This window comes from Thamnophis sirtalis, unplaced genomic scaffold, assembly GCF_051295495.1.
Source record: "Thamnophis sirtalis isolate CommonGarterSnake01/CBP01778 unplaced genomic scaffold, rThaSir2_p1.2 scaffold_15, whole genome shotgun sequence".
In the NCBI taxonomy this organism is placed as follows: Eukaryota; Metazoa; Chordata; class Lepidosauria; order Squamata; family Natricidae; genus Thamnophis; species Thamnophis sirtalis.
In genome coordinates, this window is record NW_028261395.1 from 38,747,397 (window position 1) to 38,773,587 (window position 26,191).

Below are 26,191 nucleotides of genomic sequence, written 5' to 3' on the forward strand. Positions count from 1 at the left end.
TTTCCCCCTTTTTTTCACCATTTAAAATATTTACCAAGTTAATAATAGCAATAGCAGTAGACTTATATACCGCTTCATAGGCCTTTCAGGCCTCTCTAAGTGGTTTACAGAGAGTCAGCATATTGCCCCCAACAATCTGGGTCCTCATTTTACCCACCTCGGAAGGATGGAAGGCTGAGTCAACCCTGAGCCGGTGAGATTTGAACCGCTGACCTGCTGATCTAGCAGTAGCCTGCAGTGCTGCATTTAACCACTGCGCCACCTTGGCTCATATATTGATCTGTTTCCCTCACTTCATATTATCTATATACCATTGGCTACATTTATGAAATGTCATTATATTCTAGTGGTAGATTCTTTTCCTCCCTTCCTCCTTTCAACCATTTTTTTCTCAGGAATTTCACTTATATTCTCTTCTCTCCACCCATTTGCCTAGCAATTTTTTTCTCTTGTTCTTGTAATTTCTATATTTTTTCTTTCCAACCCCCCCCTTTTTTAATTCTATTGTTTTAGTATCTTTCTCCAGTTTTTTTCTCCAATCTTTCCCCATTAATCCCACCTTTGCTAATTAATTTTTCCTATTTGGGGGCCATATCCCCCTTGTCTCCTTTTGGTGTGTAACTGTAAATCCCAGTACAATCATCAACAGTACTTACTCAATAGTAGCAACTATGAGAGGGATCTTGGAGTCCTAGTGGACAACCATTTAAATAGGAGCCAGCCGTGTGCAGCAGCTGCCAAAAAAGCCAACACAGTTCTAGGCTGCATAAACAGAGAGATAGAATCAAGATCACACGAAGTGTTAATACCACTTTATAATGCCTTGGTAAGGCCACACTTGGAATCCTGCATCCAGTTTTGGTTGCCATGATGTAGAAAAGATGTGGAGACTCTAGAAAGAGTGCAGAGAAGAGCAACCAAGAGGATTAGGGGACTGAGTATTGATGCTCCATCCCAAGGATGGTTCAGTTATTCCATCTCTTAGCCTGGGGGGTGAAACTTTACGCCCCTCAGAGAGGGTTCGCAATTTGGGAGTCCTCCTGAATCCGCAGCTGACGCTAGAACATCACTTGTTGGCTGTGACCAGGGGGGCCATTGCCCAGGTTCGCCTGGTGCACCAGTTGCGGCCCTATCTGGACCGGGAGGCCCTTCGGATGGTCACTCATGCCCTCATCACCTCAAGACTGGATTACTGTAACACGCTCTACATGCGGCTGCCCCTGAAGAGTGCTCGAAGACTGCAGTTGGTCCAGAATGCAGCTACGCGAGCGATAATGGGTATACCTAGATACACCCATGTTACACCTGTCCTCCACGAGCTGCACTGGCTCCCCATTAGTCTCCGGACATGCTTCAAAGTGCTAGTCGTTACTTTTAAAGTCCTACATGGTTTAGGACCTGGCTACCTGAGAGACCGCCTCCTGCCAGTTACCTCCCAAAGACCAATAAGATCACACAGATTGGGCCTCCTCCGGGTACCATCGACCGGTCAATGTCGGCTGGCGACCCCCCGGGGGAGGGCTTTCTCTGTTGCTGCCCCGGCCCTATGGAATGATCTCCCCGTTGAGATCCGGACCCTCACTACTCTTCCGGCCTTCCGTAAAGCCACTAAGACCTGGCTGTTCTGGCAGGCCTGGGGCTGTTGATTAGCATCCAGCCCTACTTTAAGTAGTATGTATGTTGTGGAATTTTAAATAACTGTATTCTATTTTAATTTTTATATATTCCCTTGTTTGTCTGTAAGCCGCCCAGAGTCCCTAGGGAGTGGGCGGCATACAAATGTCAATAAACTTCGAAACTTCAAACTTCGAACTCTTTCTTTTAGTTCTATTGTCATTTTATCCATTTCTGCGCATTCGAGTATTTTCCTGATTGTAGTTTCATCTGAGGGTGTATTTTTTCTTTTTCGATCTCTTTTTCTTCTGTAACATCTTCTTGTTCTTCATTGAGTCCCTGAATTGTGCCAGGCGGGAGGGAGCCAAGGAGCTGGTGGTGGTGGTGGTGGGAGGGGGCTCTTGATGGCTCATCGGCCATTCCTGCCTTTCTCCAAGCAGGAACCCATGGTCATAACTTGGTTTCTTCTGACAGGATCTCTGACATCCACATGGATGTGGCGGTACCACATTCCACAGGCCTGAGCCCAGCCCCCGAGGTAGAAGATTGTACTTGCCCGCCCGGGTATCGAGGGCCCTCCTGCCAGGTAAGCAGGCTGGTGGGGAGTGGGCGTTGCCCCTTGAGCCTATGGGCATAAGTAGAGGACTATCTAGGCCCGTGATGGCGAATCTATGGTATGCATGCCCAAAGTGGCACACGAAGCCATGTCACCCGCACGCGCGGCCTTGCCTGTTTGTGGTCTCTGGCGCACATGCATGTACGATGATCAGTGTGTGCGGCACTTGTGCGGCAGTGCCAAAAAACGGGGCCAGCTGATTGTCAGTCACGCATACCTGCCAGAACCTGGAAGTTTGGCTTTTCTGGAGCGCAAGCCCTTCACCTGCATGGCAGTGCCGAAAACCGGCCTGCACATGCATGCCAGCCATCTGATCGCTGGATGCACATGTGTGCTTGAATCCGGAGGTTCAGCTTTTTTGGAGCGTGGCCTGATCAGTGCACACTTGTGCATGTGACGAAGCTGGGGAAATCACCCAGCCGGTGGGACGGCCCAAAGGCCCATCGGATCGCCCTTCCCCTCTGCTGTTGTTGAGCTGCCCCTTCCCTCCTCTGTTGCAGGACTGTGACGTTGGGTACACGCGCAGCACCAGAGGACTCTACTTGGGTACCTGCGAGCCATGCAGTTGCCACGGGCATGCCACCGAGTGCGACATGGAGACGGGAGAGTGCCAGGTGGGCAGGCTGCAGGCTGGGAACAGGAGGAGGAGTGCCTCCCCACCACTCTTGGCAGCACAAGGAGGGGTCCTGGACTGCTCGGCCCACCCCAGACCAGCAGCCATTCTTTCTCAGTGCTGAGAAGGAGCCTGGGAAACTCCCACCACCACCCCTTGCCCTCTTGGCTGACCCAGCTTCCTTACCTGCTTCCAGGGCTGCCAGCACCACACGGAAGGACTCCACTGTGAGCGCTGCCAGCCAGGATTCTACGGGGATGCCCAACACGGGACGCCCAGAGACTGCCAGCCGTGCCCCTGCCACGGACCATCCTCAGCTATCCAGTAGGTGGAACCCATGACCATTGGCAGCCCATTCCTCGCCACGACAGTCCCGTTGACTTCCTCTTCTTTTGCTCCTGCAGGGAAAGGGGGACCTGCTTTGTGGACGGCGACGGAGAGCCAACCTGCGACTCCTGTGCCCCGGGTTACATCGGGCGCCAGTGTGAAAGGTAGGCAGCTGGGCCCTTTGCTGGCATTGGGAAGATCCTGACAGGGGGCTACCCGTTGGCTTTCATTTGGGACCGGTCTCACTCCAGTTTCCGGTTCTTTTCCTTTTTTAATAAAAAGTTTTTTATTTTAGTTACCGTATTTTTCGGAGTATAAGACGCACCAGAGTATAAGATTCAGCAAGGTTTTGAAGAGGAAAATTTAAAAAAAAGTTTTTGCACATGGCAAACCTCCCAAAAAGGGCCCGTTTTTGCAAAACCAGGCTCATTCCCCCCCCCCCAAAAGGGCATGAATAGCCTTTAGGGAGCTTGTACAGTGCTCATGGGGAGGCATAAATGAGCAAAAAACAGCCCATTTTTTGTAAAAAAAAAAAAAAAAAAGGCATGGATAGCCTTTAGGAAGCTTATAGAGTGCTCCTGGGGGCTGGGGATAAAATTGAGCAAAATACAGGCCATTTTTTGCTCATTTTTTTCCTCTCCAGCCCCCAGGAGCTCTCTAAAAGCTTCCTAGAGGCTCTGCACGGCCATTTTGGTGAAGGGGCAGGTTTTCGGGGGGCAAAAAAATGCTGTATTCAATGTATAAGATGCACCCAGATTTTCAGCCTCTTTTTTGAGGTAAAGGGGGGGGTCTTATACTCCAAAAAATATGGTACGTAATAAAAAATTCTTTTCTGAACAGTGTGTTGTCCAGATTCCTTCTTTAACATTTCCACAAATCCATAATTCATTCCACATTATGTTTCCATTATTTCCAATTTTAGCCGTATACTTTTCTACTCATATTTTCCGATTTCCAATTTTTAACATATATAAATATCATTTTTTCTCTTCTCATTAGAAATAAATCAACATCATTTCTTTTTCATCTATTTTCTGTTAGCAACACATGTCTTCAAGTTCAATTTTTATTAATCAACATTTAACATAATTAATTTACACATTTAGAAGTATTTTTTTTATTAAAGAGTTTTAATAGATTTTACAAATGTTTCCCCTTCCCTCCCTCTTCCCCAACCCTGCCCTCCCTCCAACCCTCCCTCCCCCTCAACCTCCCAGAGCAAAATACAGGGTATAAACATTTAACAATCATACACTAACATAAGCTAACTAACTTTAGCATCCTACCTTCCCTTGTACTTTAACTCCCCTTTTATTAAGCTAACTTTAGATGAATTGTAACATTCCTTGTTCATTCATTCATAGGCTAATTGGAATTTCTTAGTCCAATATTTATTTTGAAATAGTCAATCCATCTTCTCCATTCCAGCTTGTATTTCTCATCCTTCAAATATGCTGAGATTTTGGCCATCTCTGCTAAGTTTACTACTTTTAACGTCCATTTTTGAATAGTAGGCAATTCTTTCTTCTTCCACCAACAATCTTGCTGCCGTTGTTAAGTTCAGAATCAAATTAGTCTCTATAACTGTACAGTCTGTGATTATACCTAACAGGAACAACTGGGGAGACGCATTTAGAAGTATTAATATAGCTCACATACATCCTAAATAACACTATTACCTTGTTCACAGTATTTCATTTCATTCTACTAATTCATGCCATTCCACTAATCTCCTATTCCCAAGTTTTCTTTTCTCTTTTTTTCTTTGTATATGTCTTATATCTTTTCTTCTGAATTTTTTCTATCGCTTTTCGATACGCTGTTTTGGATATCTCTCAAATTCCCCAAATTTCTCTTTCCCATCTCCCGTTATTTCTCTCTTTATTTTTGGCTAATTTCTTGTTCTTTTTTTCCTCTCTACTCTCTTTGTGCCTCTAATCTCATTTAGTTTTGCTTTCCATTTCCATTTCTTTTTCTATCTTGTTAACGCCTAGTTCATTTATGTTACTTGTCTGTTCTCCTCCTGTCTCCGGTTTCAACAATTTTTCTGGTTCCTTTTCTACCTCTTGGTTGCCTTTTTGTGTTGCTCGTGCATTTTTAAATATTTCCAACAATTCCTCAAACATCCCACTTCTTTTCTTAACTGAGCCTGTTCTCTCGGCCCAGGTGCGCTCCTGGCTACGTTGGGAACCCCAGCCTGGGTCAACCCTGCACAGGTGAGTTCAGAGGAAGGAGGGTGGGGAGGTGATGGGGAGTTGGCCATGTAGACGGGGGAAGCTTCCTTGACAGGATGGAATCAGAACTGGCATGGAAAGGAAGGAAGGAAGGAAGGAAGGAAGGAAGGAAGGAAGGAAGGAAGGAAGGAAGGATGGGAATGGGGAAGGAGGGAAGGAAGGAGAGAGAGAAAGAGAGTTGGGAGGAAAGGAGGGGGAGAGAGAGAGAAAGGATGAAAGAAAAAAGAAAAGGAGAGAGAGAGAATAGGAGGGAGCAGGGGTGGGAGAAAAAGGAAGGAAGGAAAGATGAGAATGGGGAGAGAGGGAAGGAGGAAAGGAAGGAAGGAGAGAGAGAGAAAGAGTGGGGAGAAAGGGAGGAGGGAGAAAAAGGAAGGGAAAAAAGAAAAGGAGAGGGAGAATGGGAGGGAGCAGGAGGGAGAGAGAAAAAGGAAGGAAGGAACGATGGGAATGGGGAAGGAGGAAAGGAAGGAAGGAGAGAGAGAGAGAGAGTGGGGAGAAAGGGAGGAGGGAGAAAAAGGAAGGGAAAAAAAGAAAAGAAGGAGAGAGAGAATGGGAGGGAGCAGGAGGGAGAGAGAAAAAGGAAGGAAGGAACGATGGGAATGGAGAGGGAGGGAAAGAAGAAAGGAAAGAAGGCGAGAGAGCGAAAGAGAGAGGGGAGGAAGGGAGGGGGAGGGAGAGAGAGAAAAAGGAAGGAAGAAAAAAGGAAGGCAGGGGAGAGAGAGAGAAAGGGGGAGGAGAGGGAAAAAACGAAGAGAAAAGAAAAGGAAGGAAGGAGAGAAAGAGGGGGAGGGAGAGAACGACAAAAAAAAGGAACGAAGAGAAAGAAAAAGAAAGACTTTAAGGATGGCACAGAAGGGGGGGAAAACCATCCAGAGTGCCCACCAGGCCACAACCCCCTTTCCTCTCCGCCTCCCTCCAGATCCCGGCTCCCGGTGCCATTGCAACCCACATGGCAGCATCAGCCACCGCTGTGATGCCAGCAGGCAATGCCAGTGTAAGGTAGGCAGGGAGAAGGGCAGAAGGGAAGGGGCCCTGTGCTTTCCACCTTCTCCTCCTCCTCCTCCTCCTCCTCCTCCTCCTCCTCCTCCTCCTCCTCCTCCTCCTCCTCCTCCTCATTCCCCCCTTCCTCGGCAGAGGAGTTCTAGCCTGCTCTGCCTCTTGCCCAGCTCCCTTGAATGACAATCCTGCCCCCCAGGTCTCCAGCCATGCTCAAGCCCAGTGGTCTCCAACCTTGGCAACTTTAAGAAGCTGGCTGAGGAACTCTGGGAGTTGAAGTCCATAAGTCTTAAAGTTGCCAAGGTTGAAGACCACTGCTATAGCCAGCCTTCCTTTGCCCCCTGCCTCCCCGCCCAGAGCGTGTGCCTGTGTCTATGTGTATCTTCCTGCTCCCCAGCAGCCCCTTTGCCTCCTTCCAGGACCACGTGGAGGGCCTCTCCTGTGACTCCTGCCGTCCTCATCACTTCCACCTGAGCGCAGAGAACCCCCTGGGCTGCCTGCCCTGCTTTTGCATGGGGGTCACCCAGCTATGCACCAGCTCATCCTATTACCGGGACGTGGTAAGGCGGGAGTGTCAAAACTCCATTTCGTGGAGGGAGGGCCACATCAGGGTTGCATTTGACCTCGGGGCGTGGGTTGTGGACGTGGTCACTTCAACGTCACTCCTGTCGGGAGAGGGGGTGCCAGTGGGTCTCTGAGCGTTCTGCCAGCGAAAACGGGCTCCCTCCCAAGCTCCCAGGGCCAGATCTAAGTACCCTACAAGCCGCCCATGCCCCCCGGGCCTTGAGTTTGACACCCGTGTAGCAGTGGTGAAATTCAATTTTTTTAGTACCGGTTCTGTGGGCGTGGCTTGGTGGGCGTGGCAGGGGAAGTATACTGCAAAATCCCCATTCGCTCCCCACTCCAGGGGAAGGATACTGCAAAATCTCCATTCCCTCTCCACTCCTGGGGGAAGGATACTGCAAAATCCACATTCTCTCTCCACTCCTGGGGGAAGAATACTGAAAAATCCCCATTCTCTCTCCACTCCAGGGGAAAGATACTGCAAAATCCCCATTTCCTCTTCACTCCAGGGGAAGGATACTGCAAAATCCCCATTTCCTCTCCACTCCTGGGGGAAGGATACTGCAAAATCCCTATTCCCTCCCCACTCCTGGGGGAAGGATACTGCAAAATCCCCATTTGCACGTCACTCTGAGGCCAGCCAGAAGTGGTATTTGCCGATTCTCCGAACTACTCAAAATTTCTGCTACCGGTTCTCCAGAACCTGTCAGAACCTGCTGAATTTCACCCTTGTCCTGTGTTAAGGAGTTGGGACTTCCCTCCTGGGGTGGGGGGGGTGATATCAGAGGTCTTCCGACAAGGTTTTCCTCAACCGATTCTGCTGTCCCCCGCAGGTCAGCACCACCTTCCATCCCGGAGATTTCCAGGGCTTTGCGCTGGTGAACAGGCAGCGCAGCGTCCGCCTTCTGACCGGCTTTGCAGTAGAGATGTCCCCCGAGGGCCCTCAGCTCTCCTATGACCAATTTGGGGAGCTGAGCCAGGAATCTTATTACTGGCAGCTGCCGGACGCCTATTTGGGAGACAAGGTGAGTCCCGGTGGGAGGGCGGGGCCAATCCAGCATCCTAGAAGCTTTGGGGAGTGAGGGAAACCCTCCTGTCTGGCCAGAATTAAGGGGTCATTGACAGGAAGGGGGGACCCCATAGAGGAGGCTGGCTCAGATCAGGGGCTTCTGTTCCATTGGGGGGGACGGACGGACAGGTATGTGTGTGTGTCACAGGAAATCTCTTGATTTTTCCTCCAGGGAACGCTGACAATTTATGTGCCTCTTCCCAGTCAATGTGAGGGTGTGCGTGTCAGTCTTTTGTCCAATACTTGATCTTTAAGCAATACTTACGTCTCCGTGGTCATGTGACCTACATGACCTAAACGCTGACTTAAACGCTGAAGACGCACATGACACTGTTACCTTCCCACCAAAGGTGGTTCCTATTTTTCTATGTGCTTTCGAACTGCTAGGTTAGCAGCAATTGGGACAAGTAGCGGGAGCTCACTCCGTTATGCGGTGCTAGGGATTCGAACCACTGAACTGCCGGCTTTTTTGATCAACAAGCTCCGTGATTTATTTCTTTTGCTACTCCTCCAAAAAAAAGTGCTGTTACTAGCTAGGAAACTTCAAAAATACTCTACACTTTTCCCAAAAGGTTCCCACAATTTTGGCCACTACTGTATCTATAAATACTTTATACCCATCTTCCCTAAAATCCCTTGATCGTGGCAACATCAATATCTTTTCTCCCCTTGGGCTCACAGGGGGCAGATTTGCGCATGACGGTCAGGGAGTGGCACATTGGGGGGGGGGGTTCCACCCTCCCTCTGCCCCCCAAGACCGAGGCCAGGGTGTGGAAAGGCACTGGCTCTATTTGACTTCTCTGTTTCTCTTTTCTGCTGCTTCTTCCTTCTTTCCTGCCTGACCTGCTTGCCAGGGGGAGACCTATTATGCCCGGATGCGTCGTGCCCACAAGGTACGCTGACCTAGGCCCATACAGGAGCCCCAGGGAACGTGGGGCGGCTCCTGTCCTCTCTGGGTGTTGAGCTGAGGAAACGCTAGCAATCAGACCTTGCTCTATCCTGTTTTGACACCGGCGCCGGTAGTGGGTTCCGGGCGCTACAGCCCGGTACCAGTGTACTGGTAATAGCTGGGAGCAGCAGCAACCGTACCGGTACAGTGGCTCATTTGGCCCATTCACGTGCCCGTGTTCCATGGCTGTTTATAACGCAACTGGCCAATTGCACAAGCGCGCACAGCATGCGCGACCTCCACCGAGCAGCTGGGTGTCACAAGGCGGTGGTGTGCACATGGACGCCAACTAGGACGCCCGGCCCTGTGTGCAGCGTACTGGTTGCGCCGGGATCAGGAACCCACCACTGACTGGCATCCTTCCAAATTTGCGTCCTTGCAGGGGGGAGGCAGGATGGCAGAAGACCAGGGGTGCAATGTAGGGCTGAGATCCCGGGGGGAGCCGTCTGGGGGGCTGCGCTTTCTCAGCGCTTGGGGTCCGTCCGTCCTCGTGTGACGGCTCCCTTTGTTTGCTGCTCGCAGCGCCCACCGCAGTTAGGCATCTGGCCTCCCTGTTGTGTTCTTCCCCGGGGACAAAGGGTGACTTTGGGGGCTTTGGATGGGCAGCTGGCATGGCCCTCACTGGTCTGCCTCCCTCCCGACAGAACTCCACGTCCCTCTCGGAGGAGCAGCTGAGGAAGGAGGTGGCCGCGGGGCGGATACCCGGGCCTGTGGCCCTCCAGAGCAGGGGCAGGCGAGCTGCTCAGGTAACGGGCCCGGGTGAGAACTGCAGAGCCTCTCTGGCTCCAGGCTATGCCAGGGCATCCCTACCTGGGCAATGTGGAGTCAGCTCTGAGCCTGTCAGCTCTTGCGGACTTGGGAAGGGCCTGAGGAACTTTGGAAAACTGCCAGCCTCTTTTCCTCTCCTCTCCTCTTTTATCTTCTCCGCTCTCCTCTCTTCCCTTATCTCTTCTCCCCCTCTCCTCTTTCCTCTCTTTTCTTCTTTCTTCTTCTTTCTCGTCTCTTCTCTTTTCTTCTCTTCCCCTTCTCCCCTCTCTTCTCTTTTCTCTTCTTCACTCCTCTTTTCTCTTCTCTCTTGTCTTCTCTCCTCTTTTCTTCCCCTTCTCTCGTCTCCTCTCTTCTTTTATCTTCTCCGCTCTCCTCTCTTCCCTTATCTCTTCTCCCCCTCTCCTCTTTCCTCTCTTTTCTTCTTTCTTCTTCTTTCTCGTCTCTTCTCTTTTCTTCTCTTCCCCTTCTCCCCTCGCCTCTCTTTTCTCTTCTTCACTCCTCTTTTCTCTTCTCTCTTGTCTTCTCTCCTCTTTTCTTCCCCTTCTCTCGTCTCCTCTCTTTTCTCCTCTCTTCTCTCTTCTCTTCCCCTTCTCTCCTCTCTCTCCTCTCTTCCATTTTCTCTTCTCTTCTCTTTTGACTTGACTTGACCTCTCTTTCTTGCCTTTTCTCTTTTTTTCTTCTCTCCTCTCCTCTCTTCCTTTATCTCTTCTCCTCCTCCTCTTCTCTCCTCTTTTCTTCTCTTCCCCTCTTCTCTCCTCTTTTCTATTCTCTCTTCTCTCCTCTTCTTCTCTTCCCCTTCTCTCCTCTCCTCTCTTTTCTCTTCTCTCCTCTTTTATCTTCTCTCTTGTCTTCTCTCCTATCCTTTCTTCTCTCTTCCATTTTCTCTTCTCTTCTCTTTTGACTTGACCTCTCTTTCTTGCCTTTTCTCTTTTTTTCTTCTCTCCTCTCCTCTCTTCCTTTATCTCTTCTCCCCCTCCTCTTCTCTCCTCTTTTCTTCTCCTTCTCTCCTCTCCTCTCTCCTCTCTTCCATTCTGTCTTCTCTTCTCTTTTGACTTGACCTCTCTCTTGCCTTGCCTTGCCTTCTCCCTTTTTTCTCTTCTCTTGACTTGACTTCTCTCTCTTGCCTTTTCTCTTTTTTCTCTTCTCTTTTCTTGCCTCTTTTCCCTCTTGCCTTTTCTCTTCTCTCTCTCTCTCTCTCTCTTTCTTTCTCTTTTTTTCTCTGCTCAACCATCAGGCCCGGGAAACCCAGCTGAGACAGGATGCCGATGTCTGGGAGATGCTTTCCCGCTTTGCCGCAGAAGGCAGCCCCCCGAAGTCCCCCCCGCCTGCCAAAATGCGGAGACCCTCTGTGGCTCTGCATCCTCCTCGCTCGGCTGCTCCCCCAGGCAGGTCTTCTCTGCTCCCTCCTTCTCTGGCCGCCCCTCCCGGCTCAGCCCCCCAGGTACACCTCTTCTACCTTGACCTCTGCACGCATCTGGCCGGAAGTGGGGGGGGGCTGGCAATCCCTGTTTCCCCAGGGCAACTTTGCCTTGCTGGCTCCCTCTGGGGCCCTTGACTCCAAACTCATCCTTCCCCTCCTTTTAACTAAGTTAACGACCTGGGTGGATCAAAACATGTCTTCTTTTTCCTTCCTTCCTTCCTTCCTTCCTTCCTTCCTTCCTTCCTTCCTTCCTTCTCCTCCCTCCCCCTCCTTCCTTCCTTCCTTTCCTCCCTCCTTCCTTCTTTCCTCCCTCCCTTCCTTCCTTCCGTATGTCCTCCTTCCTTTCTTCTTTCTCTTCCCTCCCTCCTTCCTTTCTTCTTTCTCCTCCTTCCTTCCTTCCTTCCTTCTTTATTCTTCCTCCCTCCCTTCTTCCTTCCATCTGTCCTCGCTCCTTCCTTCCTTCTCCTCCCTCCCTCCTTTCTTCTTCCTCCCTCCTTCCTTCCATCTGTCCTCGCTCCTCCCTCCCTTCTTCTCCCTCCCTCCTTCCTTCCATCTGTCCTCGCTCCTTTCTTCCTTCTTTATCCTCCCTTCCTCCCTCCCTCCTTCCTTCCTTCCCTCTGTCCTTGCTCCTTCCTTCTCCTCCCTCCCTTCTCCTTCCTTCCTTCCTTCCTTCCTTCCTCACCTTCTCTCTGGATGGGGCTGCACATCCTCTGCCCTGGAGTCCAGGCAGGTGGCCTTCCCAAAGGACGGTCTGCTGATGCCGACAGCCGGCTGCTTTCTTCTTCCAAGCACCAACTCTGGGGGGCTGAGGCCCCAAAGGTACCCTTTCTGGGGGTGTAATGCAGACAAGTCTGGGAGTGGGCTTTGGGCAGCGGATGTCGAAACATCCAAAGCTTGGAACCTTTTCTTTTGTGGGAAGGAAAAGAAGAGAGAGGGAAGATTAGGGAAGAGAGAAGGAAAGGGAGGGAGGGAATGAGGGAAGATTAGGGAAGAGAGAAGGGAGAGGGGAGGTGGAAGGAAGGAACAGGGAAAGAAAGGAAGGAGGGAGAAAAGAAAGGGAAGAGAAGGAAAGGAAAGGAAGGAAGGAGGAAAGAAAGGAAAGAGAGGAGGAAAGGAAAGCAAGGGAGGGAAGATTAGGGAAGAGAAGGAAAGGGAAAGGAGAAAGGAGGGAGAAAAGAGAAGGGAAGAGAGAAGGAAAGGAAAGAAGCGAGGAAGGAAAGAAAGGAAGATTATGGAAGGAAGGAAAGGAAAGGGGGAGGGAAGGTGGAAGGAAGGAAAGGAAAGAGGGAGGGAAGGAGGAAAGAAAGAGAAGAGAGAAAAAGGAAGGGAGGGGAGGGGAGATTAGGGAAGAGAAGGGAAGATTGGGGAAGAGAGTAGGAAAGGAAAGAAGCAAGGAAGGAAAGGGAAGAGAAGGGAAGAGAGAAAGGAAAGGAAAGGGGGAGGGAAGATGGAAGGAAGGGAAGAGAGAAGGAAAGGAAGGGAGGGAAGATTATGGAAGAGAAAGAAAGGAAAGGGGGGAAGGTGGAAGGAAGGGAGGAAAGGGAAGGAGGGAGGAAAAAAAGGGAACAGAGGTGGAAAGGGAGGGAAGATTATGGAAGAGAAGGACAGGAAAGGTGGAAGGAGTGAGGAAAGTGGAAGGAAGGAAAGAAAAAGAAAGAGAAGGGAAGATTAGGGAAGAGAGAAGGAAAAGAAAGGCGGGAGGGAGTGGGCTGCTTTCTGTTCCAAGGTCCTTTTCCCCTAAAATGGCGGGGTGCGGTGGGGTGTGCTTTGTTCCGCCTTGAATTCCTGGAGCCCTTTTCCCTGGGGGGGCGCATGAGTGTGTGTGTGGGGGGAAACAGAAGCGTGGGCTCTTTGCTGGGATGGGTGGTGGCATTGGTGTGTTGTCCCTTGTGTGTGTGAGGGTTGACGGGGTGCCCACTAGAACCGGCTCCCCTCTTCTGCCTCAGCGCTGGCTGCTCTACCGAGGCCTTCCCAAACTTCCGGAAGCCATTTTCTACTGGGAACTGCCCAGACCTTTTCTAGGAAACCAGGTAAACACCCTTCCCAGGTGGTGAGCCTGGGACCCAGCATGGCATTGTTCTCTCTTTCTCTCTCTCCCCCTCTCCCTCTCTCTCTCTCTCTCTCTCTCTCTCTCTCTCTCTCTCTCTCTCTCTTTCTCTTTCTCTCTCTCTCTCTCTCTCTCTCTCCCCCCCCCCCCGACTGTCCTGCATAGCAGCAGCTCATTACAGGTAGTCCTCAACTTATGTCTCGCATTTTATTTTAATATAAGCAATCCATTTTCCATTAAAAAAGTGTGTCACCTGGGTTCAAATATTTTGTGCCAACAATTTCCGGTTTGCTCATAGGCGCGGTTTTTGCCCTCCGGAGCGTTCAGGAGGCTTCCCTGAAGACTCCGGAGGGCAAAAAATGACCCTACGAGCAAACCGGAAGTCCGTTCCCAAACGTCTGGTTTGCCCACAAGGCCAGTTTTTCACACTCCGGAGGCAACGCCTTGTGTCCCCTAAAAAATGGCTCCGGGTGCCACCTGTGGCACTTGTGCCATAAGTTCACCATGACAGATCTATTCATTTCTGCACATTTCCTAATCACATTCGCCTTTGTAGGGATCAGTTTGTTCTTTATCTTTAATTGCCAGTGTTAATCTATTCATTTCTGCACATTCTAATATTTTCCTCATTGCATTCTCCTCTCCTCTTCACTTTTTCAGTTTTATGGAAATACAATCCTAGCTGCTATTATAACATGAATAATCAAATATACATTTTCTTTACTATGAGTTTCTGGCAAAATCCCCAACAAAAATATTTTAGGTTTTAAGTCGAGTCGCACCCTTAACGACCGTTGAGGCATCCCCATGGTCATGGGGTTAAAAAGTTCAGATTGTCGGCAGCTGTCTCAGAGTTATGGCGGTTGCCACATCCCGGGGATGCACACAATCCCCTGTGGCGACCTTCTGACAAGCAAGGTCAGAAGGTCGCCACAGAAGGTCACGATTCATTGAACCGCCGTAAAATGGGGCAAATCCCGCCTTGTGACAAATGCCTCTCTTAGCCATGGAAACATTAGGCTCGATTGTGGTCGTAAGTCGAGGACTACCTGCCTTGCATGGAGCCTTATGGCGCGTGGCGCTTCACGGATTAAAGTGGAGAATGTGTGAGCTCATTCGCAGGTTGATTTTTCCAGAGCTTTTAAAAACTCAAATGAGGCTGTGTGAATTAATATGGTGGGGGGGGGGGGGGAGTTTGTTAAAATATTCATGACTGGGAGAGACATGGGAACAAGGTCAACCAATAAATAGACATACCAACTAAGTCAGCTAATGGGAACTTAAACAGAGCTGCGTCTGTGCAGAGAATTGAAACAGAAACTTGAGCAGTCTGCTGCTCTGAGAAGTAAACAAGCAGTCTTGTCTGCTGAAATGAAACTAACTGCTTGTGTTTGCCTGTAACTCTCCTGCCTTGTGTTTACTTGGAAGAATCATCTGTTGGTATTGTACATTTATTCCTCTGTTCTTATGTATATAAAGAAGTTAATGAATCGAGCTGAATCAGTTATCTCTGTGTGCTTTCTGGATTTGAACTTATGCAACAAACTCACAGTTTTAAAAAGGACGTTTCTTCTCCGGGTTGCGGGGGTGGGGGTGTCCAAGGGAGAGTCATCATTTAAGGGGAGGGGGTCTTCCTCTGCTCCCACAGGGACATCTGAAGGCCTCGTGAGCTAAGCCAGAAGGGAGAAACCCCATTGCAGCTTTTCGATTTGTGCCTGCTCTGTTGCTTGCTTGATGGTTGTGAGAAAAGGCGCAGAAGCAGGGAAGCCCATGGCAGGAGGTCTGCCTTCCGCTTGGCCTACCTCGCTGGGTCGCAGGGAGGATAAAAATCCCCGCTGGGTTGAAGCAGGTTACGGGGGGGGGGGGCAACTTGACAGGAATCTTCCTGACTGGGACCAGAAGCCCCTCCTGGCTGGGGGGGGGGAAACGAGTGACCGAACAGAGGGTCTCCATTTCACCCGTGCAGGTGGGCTCCTATGGAGGACGCCTCCGCTACACGCTTTCCTACTCGGCCGGAGGGAGAGGCACCCCGCTGCCCGATGCGGATGTACAGATTACCGTAAGTTGGGGATGGGGGCACCCTGCCTGGAAGTGGCCTGTGGGGATGGGAGGGGGAAGCTGAAGCCCCTCCCTCAGGATTCCCCCTTCCCTTTTCTGCTGTTCTAGTTTGTGGTTTCCTTCAAGCACTCCGCCTGTCTTGGGGGAAGGAAGCGGGATTAGCAATTGGCTTCTCTGCCCCCTAGCAATAGCACTTAGACTTATATACCGCTTCACAGCGCTTCACGGCCCTCTCTAAGCGGTTTACAGAATCAGCCTCTTGTCCCCCAACAATCTGTGTCCTCATTTGACCCACCTCCGAAGGAAGGAAGGCTGAGTCAACTTTCAGCCTGGTGACAATTGAACTGCCAAACTTCAGGCAGCCGGCAGTCAGCAGAAGTAGCCTGCAGTACTGCACTCTAACCACTGCGCCACCCTAGGAAGTGGGTGGGTGGGGAGGATTTGGGACCCTGATTGCGGATCTCCCAGCTGCTATGGAAGGCTTCCCTCCCTTGCTCTTCCTCTTCTTCAGGGCAACGACATCACCTTGGTGGCCTACCTATCCGAGCTGCGGCCTCATGAGCACAAGAGCTTTGAAGTGATCTTCCGGGAGGTAAAGCAAGGGGGAGTTGCGGGAGTGGGAGGGAGCAGGCAGGCTGGCATTCCTGCACACTCCACTGCAACCCAATGTGCCCCTTGTGTCAGAGTGCATCCAGCATGACTGCTATTTTGAGACAACTCAGGAGCAAAATATAGTACACAGGGGTTTTGTCTTTCAAACACTGTATCATATTTCCCCAAAATGCCCTAATTGATTCACAAGCATCGAGTCAAGTTTTCAATACAAAACCAGTCTTTTATTTGGAGCACCATTAGGCAAGATTTGTTCGCAGTCAAGCCTCTGCTTTGTTTGCTTTATCTCTGAACTTTACCCCTGTTGCTTCCCTCCCCTCAGTCTGTGTCGTAAATCACATTACCCTATAAGATGCACCCCTCCCAAACTGGCTGTAGTAATCTGAGATCCGATTCCAGCCGACAATATGTGGGGAATGCACTCCGCCACGCCCCACGCCCCCCAATTCTGTCCCATGACAGCTTTGAGTGTTGACACAATGGTTTATATACAAGACTTATATATACATACCTACACGTGTTAGGCAAATACCAGGCAATCAATCTTCAACTCTACACGGGGAACCACAATGGAGATAGAACACAAGGAGAGAAATACACAAGGAAAGAGAAACACCCTCCTTTATATATACACAGCTTCTTAAAGTGACAGTAACCCTGCTGACTCATCCTTATGCCATCATCTCAATTTACAGCCTTACAGCAGCTGGTCAGCTATTCAATCGTCATTACCCTGACACTTTGTTGCCTCCAGACTGAGCTGCAGAAGCAGTCCAGCTGCCGATCTCACGCCTTGCCCTGCTTCTGCCCCTTGCCACGCTCAGCCGCTCTCCCCGTCTCCTTTTTCTCCCTAGCAATTCTGGAAGCGACCGGATGGGCAGCCTGCCACGCGGGAGCACCTGCTGATGGCCCTGGCCGACCTGGACGAGATCCTCATCCGCGCCACCCCACTCCACGGATATGCTTTCGGCGGGCATCGCTGGCGTCAGCATGGAGACCGCGGTGCCCACCTACACCAGCCTGCCCCGGGCTTTGGAAGTGGAGGAATGCCGCTGCCCGCCCGGATACCAGGGCCTTTCTTGCCAGGTGAGCTGACCCGGCTCGGCCCGGCGGGACCCGCAGGCCTCAGAGGAGGCACTGACATTTCCCCTCCCCACTTCCTGCCTTCTCTTCCCACAGGACTGCGCGGCCGGCTACACCCGGACCGGCGGAGGGCTGTACCTGGGTCACTGTACGCTGTGCGAATGCAACGGGCACTCGGAGTCCTGCCACCCTGAGACTGGCACTTGCTCGGTGAGACCCCTTCTGGGTTGCTGCCCCCCACCCCCCGGCATGAAATCCTCTTTACCTTCGCTACCGGTTTGGAGCGTCGGTGATGACGTCTGGGTGGATGGGCGGAGCCTCCTGCTGCTGCCACTAATGGTTTGCCCGAACCAGCAGGATGCCACCTCTGCTCCCCCTGAGTTTCTGAGTGGGGGGCTTTGCCCCTTCTCTGAGTGCCAGAGACACCAGCAAAGAGGGAGGAGCAGGAATATGTTCTTTGCCTGGGGAGGGGCCTGGAAGGAGGAGGGGCCTTTTGGGGCCTATCGGGAGAGCCGGAACTGGAATCCCTTCCCCACCCCCAGGTGAGCAGCCGTCCTTTCCTGCCTGAGAAAGGCATCCGGCAAGCCATTTTGGTGGCTTCAGCTGGGCTGCTCAAAGCTAGTCTAAACCTTGCATGGAATCTGGCAGAGGTGGATGCAGGGCTGGGTGGGAGGGAGGGAAGGAGAGGGGGAAACGGCTGATGTTACGCAACTGGGAGTTGGGATACTTTTGCCGTGATGAAATGGCCTGTTTTGAATTAGGCATCCCATTTATCCCGTTCTCCATTAATTGGATCAAACCGGGATTTTCTTTAAATGAGCATTTCTTTTGGGGGGGAAAAGCAGCGGTGGAAACTTGTGGGGAGGTTTGGCTTCCAATGTGGCCTTCTTAAGTCTCTTTTTTTTCCCCCTCTGGGTTTCCGTTTGCCTTTCTTTCCCACAATGACGATCGATCCTTCCTTCTTTCCTTCCTCTCCCTCCTTCCTTCCTCCATTGCTCCCTCCCTCCTTCCTTTTCCCCTTCCGTCCTTCCTTTGTCCCTCCCTCCTTCCATTACTCCATCCCTCCCTCCTTCCTTCTCCCTCCCTCCTCCCTTCCTTGCTCCATCGCTCCCTCCCTCCTTTCCCTCTTCCTTCCTTCCTTTGTCCCTCCCTCCTTCCATTACTCCATCCCTCCCTCCTCCCTTCTTCCCTCCCTCCCTCCTTTCCTTCCTCCATCGCTCCCTCCCTCCTTTTCTTCTTCCTTCCTTCCTTTGTCCCTCCCTCCTTCCATTACTCCATTACTCACTCCCTCCTCCCTTCCTTCCTCCCTCACTCCTTCCTTTTCCCCTTCCATCCTTCCTTCCTTTGTTCCTCCCTCCTTCCATTACTCCATTACTCCCTCCCTCCTCCCTTCCTTCCTCCCTCCCTCCTTCCTTTTCCCCTTCCGTCCTTCCTTCCTTTGTTCCTCCCTCCTTCCATTACTCCATCCCTCCCTCTTCCCTTCTTTCCTCCCTCCCTCCTTCCCCCCTGTCACTCCCTCCTTCTTTCTCCCTCCCTCCCTCCCTCCCTCCTTTCCCCCTTCCTTCCTTTGTTCCTCCTTCCTTCCATTACTCCCTCACTCCTTCCTTCTCCCTCCCTCCCTTCCCCCTTCGTTCCTCCCTCCCTTCCTCCCTCCCTCCCTCCATTCCCCCTTCCTACCTTCCTTCATCCCTCCCTCCCACCCTCCTTCCTTCATTCTCCTTCTCTCCCTCCCTCCTTCCTTCCTTTCTCCATTGCTCCCCCCCTCACTTTCTCCCTTCTTTCCTTCTCCAGCACTGTCTGCACCACGCGGCTGGGGAGTTCTGTGAACGATGCGCCCCTGGCTACTATGGAGATGCCACTGCCGGGACCCCCGAGGACTGCCAGCCGTGTGCTTGCCCATTGCCGGATTCTGAGAACCAGTAAGCCACCTGCCCTCTTGGGACAGGGCTTGGGCACAGATCCCTCTCAGCCAGAGTTCAGGATGACCCCCTCTTTCTTTTTTGGCAGATTCTCACGGACATGCGAGAGCCTGGAGGGCGGCGGCTATCGCTGCACCGCCTGCGAACCTGGTTACGCTGGCCAGTATTGCGAACAGTGAGTGGGTCTCTCCCTGGAAGGGCTGAGCTGGGATGGGGCAGTAGCCCCTGAGAGCCCCCTGATGGGTCTCTGGTTCTCCCCCTAGGTGTGCCTCTGGATATACGGGCAACCCCAACATCCGTGGTCAGAAATGTCTTCCGTTGGGTGAGCAAAGATGTGCTTGCTAGTTGTGGAATTGTTGTTATACGAAAAGGGTGTGTGCGTGCTGATGGCTCTTGTTTTACACAGTCAGGGGTGGGGGAGCTTAACAGTAACCAGAAGGGACCTTGGAAGGGACCTTGGAGGTCATCTAGTCCAACCCCCTGCTCATGCAGGGAGACCTATACTCAGGATTTGAACCGCCGAACTGCCGACCTTTCTTGATTGACAAGCTCAGGATCTTAGTCGCTGAGCTGAGTTGCCCTGTTAAGGTAATGATGATGTAACAGCTGCCCAGCTGCCCTAAACCGAATAATGCAATGAGAATGAGTCAACAGGGTTACTGCCACTTTAAGAGACTGTCTATATAAGAGAGGCCCTGTGAGGGCAGTTTCTCTCTCTCTCGCCATATGTGCTTCCATGTTATAGTTGAAGATTGATTGATTGCCTGGTTTTGCCTAGTACATGTATGTATATATGCACACTCTGACATGCCCCCTCACCTCGGCCTCTCCCTTTGCCTCCTGCTCCTTCTCAGGACGCCCCGACCAGCCCCGCCTGGTCGTCCAAATCCATCCCTCCCGGACGGCTGTGTCCCAGGGCAGCGAAGTGACACTGCGTTGCCAGGTCAGTGGGGAGTCGCCACATTTCTTCTACTGGTCCCGGGAAGATGGCCGTCCCGTGCCAAGTACCGCCCAGCGCAGGGAGGAAGGTGAGTCTGTGCTATTCCCCCAGCTGGGCAGATTACAAAGCAGTGGGGGAAACCCAGAAGGGGAGGGACAGTGACCCGGGCGGGGAGAGTCGTGTTTTTGGGGTCAAAGGAATCAGACTTGGCCAGGGAGGATCCCTCAAGCTTGAATAGATCTCCGAAGGGCTCTTCACGGGGTCCTTGCTTCCTTCTCTCGATTGAGTGTTGCTGCATTCTCGGCAATGCTCCTGGGTCTGAAGTGGAAGCTTCCCTAGAGAGTCCGGGATTCAGCTGGGACAGGAGTTAGCAACCTGCAGCTCTGGAGCCGCATGTGGCTCTTTTATCCCTCTGCTGCGGCTCCCTGTTGCTCAAAATATGTGTCACAACTGCCATTGTGCAACACCCATTGGCACGTGATTTATTGAGGTTGAATTCAACTACATATGCTAGTTTTGTGGCCGCTCAGGAAATAATCAGGCACAGGGAGGTTTTTGTGGCTCCCGGTGTTTTTTTTCCCCAGTGGGAAACAGGTCGAAATGGCTCTTTGAGTGTTTAAGGTTGCCAACCCCTGAGCTGGGGCCTTTTGCGGGGCGAGCAGGCGTTCTGTGCCCTAGCCTTAAAAGGAAGCAAAGGTTCTAGTTCTCAAGATTTCTACAGAGTAGGGAGAGGGGAGGCAAATGGCCGCCTATTCTGTAGACCAGTGTTCCCTAACTTTCTGGCTTTGCAGAACAGGGAGGGCGGGAGAAATGGGATGGTTCCGCGCGAGCCGTGTGCACAGGCACCATTTACAGGACCGGCGTGCGCGTCTGCCACCAGCCATGCAAATGGAGCACATGGGCATGGGTTCGCCCATTGCTCACACAAGCTTGGGTTGCGTGTCGCTGAACTCGGTCTGCCCGGTTGCAAACAGCTCAAGGCCCATTAGTGGGTCGTGGCCCAGAGGTTGGGGACAGCTGTAGATGAAGCAGCCAGCTGGTTTCTGACTCTGTCCCTCCTGAATCTCCCGCAGGCGTCGAGCTGCACTTTGCTAGCATCCGGCCTCGGAGGCCGGCGTCTACGTCTGCACCTGCCGAAACCCCCATTTTACCAACTCCAGCCGCAGTGAGGTGGTCGTCACAGGTGAGGCGGAAGCTTCCACTCAGAAACTGGGCTGCCAGGTGCAGGGAGGCGTGTAAGGGGACCTCCGACCCCCCGGCAGAGCTGACGAGGGCTAGCTCCCTCTTTTCCTCTGGGGAGAGAGGGGGGGGGCAGGACCAGCTGGGCAAGGCTGACCGTCTCCTTTCGGTCAGCACAGAAGGTCCCAGCAAGGCCATCTCCGTGACGGTGGAAGAGCAGAAGGTGCAGAACGTGAAACCAGGCAGTGACGTCACCTTCCTCTGCACCGCCAGGAGCAAGGTGAGTCTTTGGGGGTGGGGAAGAGAGAAAGGGGTGTGGGGGCAGCTTTGCAAAGGACAGGCAGAAGTACAACGGGTTAAGTCCGAGAGGTCTTTTGAGACGTGCAGCAGCACAACAGCACTCAGGGGAAGCGTGAGGGCCATCGTGGTTGCCTCTCAGCTCAGCATGCCGGGACTCTCCCTGGATGTCCAGAGTTTCAGCCACGGACACCACCTCCCCTTCCCGAATCGGGCAGGTCCCTTTGGGCCCTTGGCTGCCTCTCTTCCAGCCCCCTTTCTCTCACTCATCCACCTCCTGCCTTCCCCTGCAGTCTCCTGCTTACACGCTGGTGTGGACGCGGCAGAACAACAGGAAGCTGCCCAGCCGCGCCATGGACTTCAACGGCATCCTGACCATCCGGAACGTGCAGCCGGAGGACGCCGGCATCTACATCTGCACGGGCTCCAACATGTTTGACATGGATGAGGGGACAGCCACCCTCTACGTGCAAGGTGGGGCTTCGGCTCTCGCGCCCTGCCAGTTGCCGGGGAGAAGCGCCTCCGACTCGGCCCAGCAGCCCGCACCTCCCGAGCGCTACGCTGGTCCGGGCCGCCACCCCAGGACCAGCGGCTTCCACGCAGGCTCATGCAAAAACACGCTTCTGCTCACATCCATAGGGCGGGGGTGAGGGGCGGGGCGGGAAATGGAGGAAGAATCTTTGGGGATTGGGTGGCCAGTCTTTGAAGACAGCTCCCGGACTCGTAAGTCTCCCGCTTGAGGCAACTCATCGCGCAGCCACCTTTTCACATGCCAACACTCTCCCCACCCCTGTTTTCAGCTCCATCGAAGACCCAGATGTTCTATGGTCCCGTAGAAATGGTGGAAGGCCACAGACCTTGTAAGTCGGTTTGGCCTGCAGGTGCCTGTCCGCCCCCCCACTGGGATCCTACTTTGCCCGTTGGCTGGTGCTGTTTGGCCTTTCTCCTTCTCTTCCTCTTCCTTCACCTCTTCTTTTCTTCTACTCTTCCTCCCCATCCCTCTTCCTCCTTCCCCCTCCTCCTCCTCTCCTTTTCTTCCTCCTCCTCTCTTCTTGCCCCCTCCTCCTCTTCTTTTTCTTCCTCTTCCTCCACTTCCTCTCCCTTCCCCTCCCACCTCCTTTCTCCACTTCCTCCTCTTCCTCCACCTCTCTCCTTCTCTTCTTTCCTCCTCCTCCACTCCTTTTCTCTTCCTCTTTCCCCCCTTCTCTCCTCTTCTCCACCTCTTCCTCCACACCTTTCCTTCTCTTCTTTCCTCTTCCTCCTCTCCTTTTCTTCTTCCTCTTCCCTCTCCACCCTCTTCCTCCTCCCCTCCTTTTCTTCTCTCTTTCCCCCCTTCTCATTTTTTTCTTCCTCCTCCTTTTCCTCTTCCTTCTTCTCTTCTTGGCCCCTCCTCCTTTCCTTTTCTTCCTCCTTCTCTTCTTGCCCCCTCCTCCTCCTCTCTTTTTCTTCCTCTTCCTCTCCCTTCCCCTCCCACCTCCTTTCTCCACCTCCTCCTCTTCCTCCACCTCTCTCCTTCTCTTCTTTCCTCCTCCTCCTCTCCTTTTCTCTTCCTCTTTCCCCCCTTCTCTCCTCTTCTCCACCTCCTCCTCCACACCTCTCCTTCTCTTCTTTCCTCTTCCTCCTCTCCTTTTCTTCCTCCTCTTCCCTCACCTCCCTCTTCCTCCTCCCCTCCTTTTCCTCTCTCTTTCCCCCTCCTCCTTTTCTTCTTCCTCCTCCTTTTCCTCTTCCCTTCTTCTCTTCTTGGCCCCTCCTCCTCTCCTTTTCTTCCTCCTCCTCTTCCTCTCCTTCCACTCCCTCCTCATTTCTCCTCTTCCTCCCCCTCCCTCCTATTCCCCCCTTCCTCCCGCCTCCTCCCTCTCCCCTCTTATTCCTCTTTCTACTCCTCTTCTCCCCTCGTCTCCTTATCTTCCTCCTCCTCCCTCCCCCTCCCTCCTCCTTTCTCTACCCCCTCCTCTTCCCCCCACCTCCTTTCTCCTTCTCTTCTTCCTTCCTCCTCCTTTCTCTGGGATGCTGAATTGCCCTACTTACTCACAGGCCAACAAGGCGGGGGTAGGCAGACTCCCTCTGCCCCCCCCCCTTTTCTAGGCCTTGTTCTTCTGGTCATGTTTCTGTCCATGCATGCTTCGCATTCTCTTGCCTGCATGCGCGCAGTGTGCTCGCCCACATCCTCCAGCAGGGATCTTGAGCCTTGCCAAGGATTTCAGGCTGGCTCTGGAATCCTTGCGGCCGCCTTCCCTCCACCCTGCCCAACGTTGACCAAGCTGAACCTGCTTCCTCCTGCAGCTACCGCTGCTGTCCAGCCCACCGCCACCATTGAACCCACCCAGCTGAGCGTCCAGCCAGGCCAACCAGCTGAGTTTCGCTGCATCGTGACCGGAAGCCCGGAGCCCACTGTGGAGTGGATCGGTAAGCCCCCGAATTGCTCTGAAAAGACCCCCTGGCTGACCACGGCTTGGCAACCATTAAAGCTCAAACCAGCTGGGCAACCTTGAAAAGGTAAAGCTTCCCCTCGCACATATGTGCTAGCCGTTCCCGACTCTAGGGGGCGGTGCTCATCCCCGTTTCAAAGCTGAAGAGCCAGCGCTGTCCGAAGATGTCTCCGTGGTCATGTGGCTGGCATGACAAAACGCCAAAGGCACACGGAACGCTGTTACCTGTAACGTAACCATCTTCTGCTACCAAATGTGATGTTCCCGTGGGTCGTCCATGAGGCCAATGTGGAGAAAAGACAGGACACGAACTTTCTCGGGATGGAGCGACCCCCAGACTGGGGGTCTGAGAGCCCCTTTTATTGAGATAGGGCAAAGGCAGGAGGAGCAATAGCATGTGGTTAAAAACAGCCTGTAAAAAGTACAATTTCTAATCTACTGCTCAGGGAAGTTCTGTCTATATATGGTCAAATCCTGGGCGTCATTGGTCGGGCACATCTCAGGATGTTATGTTATGAACTATCAGGATGTTATGGAGTTTTAGGAGTTTGTTTTCTCCTGTGTGGTTCAGCGTGGCTCTGCAACTATATTACAACAGTTACCTTCCCACCAAAGGTGGTTCCTATTTCTCCACTTGCATTTTTTACGTGCTTTTGGTTGGCAGAAGCTGGGACAAGTCACGGGAGCTCACTCCATTATGCGGCACTAGAGATTTGAACCGCCAAACGGTCGACTTTTTTGATTGACAGGCTCAGCGTCTCAGCCATTGATTATTATTTTTTGGGTACTCCTCCAAAAAAAGTGCTGTTATAGCTATGAAACCTCAAAAAAATACTCTACACTTTCCCAAAAGGTTCCCACAATTTTGGCCGCTACTGTATGTATAAATACCTTTATACCTATCTTGCCTAAAATCCCGTGGTTGTGGCAGCATCAATATCTTTTCTCCCCTTGGGCTCCACAGTGGGCTAAACTGTGCATGAGGATCAGGGAGTGGCACACTGCGGGGGGGCTTTCCCCCCTCCCTCTGCCCCCCAAGACCGAGGCCAGGGTGTGGAAAGGCACTGGCCCTATTTGACTTCTCTGTTTCTCTTTCCTGCTGCTTCTTCCTTCTTTCCTCTCTGACCTGCTTGCCAGGGGGAGATCTATTATGCCCGGATGCGTCGTGCCCACAAGGTACGCTGACCCAGGCCCTTCCAGGAGCCCCAGAGTCACTGGGGATTCGAACTGCTGAGCCGCCGACCTTTCTGATTGCGCTTTCTCAGCGTCTTAGCCGTTGAGCCACCGCGTCCCTCAACCTTAAGGGGCCTCGGCTGGGTTGAGCAGTTGTGAAAGCGTCCCGAAGGCAGCCATTAAAAAAACCACTTCTGGGCTGGGCCTGCACCCCAAACAAGGACAGGTCTATGTAGTCAGAGGGATCGACCTGAGTTCAACTTTTTACACACACACACACACACACACACACACACACAGAGAGAGAGAGAGAGAGAGAGAGAGAGAGAGAGAGAGAGAGAGAGAGAAGAGAGAGAGAGAGAGAGAGAGAGAGTGTCTCTGTTCGTGTACTCCCTCTGCTGGCTGCTGATGGCTTTATTGCTTGCTGTCCATGGAGATTCTTTTTTTTATTAAAAAGTTTTAATAAACTTTACAATTGTATACCTTTCCCCTTCCCTCCCTCCCCCCCCCAATCCCACATCCCCTCCCCCCCCTCCCCCACCTCCCAGAGCAAAATGCAGAGTATAAACATTTAACAATCATACACTAAAATAAACTAACTTTAGCATCGTACCTTCGCTTGTACTTTAACTCCCCTTTAGTAAAGCTAACTTTAGATAAATTGTAACATTCCTTGTTCATTCATTCATAAGCTATCTGGAGTTTCTTAGTCCCATATTTATTTTGAATATAATCAGTCCATCCTCTCCATTCCAACTTGTGTTTCTCATCTGAATGGTCCTTCAAGTATGCTGATATTTTAGCCATCTCTGCTAGGTTTGTTACTTTTAACGTCCATTCTTGAATAGTAGGCATATGGTTGCTAAATGTTTATACCCTGTATTTGCTCCGAGAGGTTGTAGGGGGGGGAGGGTTCACCGACAAAAGGGCGCCCGACAAAAGCGCACCGACAAAACCGTGGCGCAAAAACCGCGATGTCATCAACGCGCCGACAACAGCGTGCCAACAACAGCGCGCCGACAGAAGCGCGATTTAAGTTAAGGTAAGGGTTAGGGTTAGGTTTAATGCGCGCTACTGTCGGCGCGCTGTTGTCGGCGCGCTTCAGCGCTCATTCATCGGCGCGGTTTAGAACTCACGGTTTTGTCACCGCGCTTTCGTCGGCCGCGCTTTTGTCGGACGCCCTTTTGTCGGTGAACCCTCCCCCCTACAACCTCCCAGAGCAAATACAGGGTATAAACATTTAGCAACCATATACTAAAATAAACTAAATAACTTTAGCATCAA

General features: G+C 52.1%; 1 protein-coding gene across 1 annotated transcript in view; it reads left to right on the plus strand.

Moving 5' to 3' along the window:
- Positions 1 to 26,191, plus strand: part of HSPG2 (heparan sulfate proteoglycan 2) — a gene marked incomplete at its 5' end in the record, with an annotated part of 93,867 nt that overhangs the window by 35,377 nt on the left and 32,299 nt on the right. Inside the window, 26 exon segments of the mRNA XM_087702437.1 lie at positions 2,089 to 2,200; positions 2,731 to 2,844; positions 3,040 to 3,167; positions 3,248 to 3,334; positions 5,337 to 5,386; positions 6,324 to 6,403; positions 6,820 to 6,960; positions 7,798 to 7,989; positions 8,888 to 8,926; positions 9,627 to 9,728; positions 10,985 to 11,248; positions 15,184 to 15,276; positions 15,787 to 15,867; positions 16,742 to 16,834; positions 16,836 to 16,973; positions 17,067 to 17,180; positions 18,762 to 18,889; positions 18,978 to 19,064; positions 19,153 to 19,211; positions 19,744 to 19,917; positions 20,903 to 20,929; positions 20,932 to 21,012; positions 21,188 to 21,288; positions 21,599 to 21,779; positions 22,106 to 22,165; positions 23,589 to 23,711. Of these exon segments, the coding sequence (XP_087558563.1) occupies positions 2,089 to 2,200; positions 2,731 to 2,844; positions 3,040 to 3,167; positions 3,248 to 3,334; positions 5,337 to 5,386; positions 6,324 to 6,403; positions 6,820 to 6,960; positions 7,798 to 7,989; positions 8,888 to 8,926; positions 9,627 to 9,728; positions 10,985 to 11,248; positions 15,184 to 15,276; positions 15,787 to 15,867; positions 16,742 to 16,834; positions 16,836 to 16,973; positions 17,067 to 17,180; positions 18,762 to 18,889; positions 18,978 to 19,064; positions 19,153 to 19,211; positions 19,744 to 19,917; positions 20,903 to 20,929; positions 20,932 to 21,012; positions 21,188 to 21,288; positions 21,599 to 21,779; positions 22,106 to 22,165; positions 23,589 to 23,711 (2,849 nt within the window).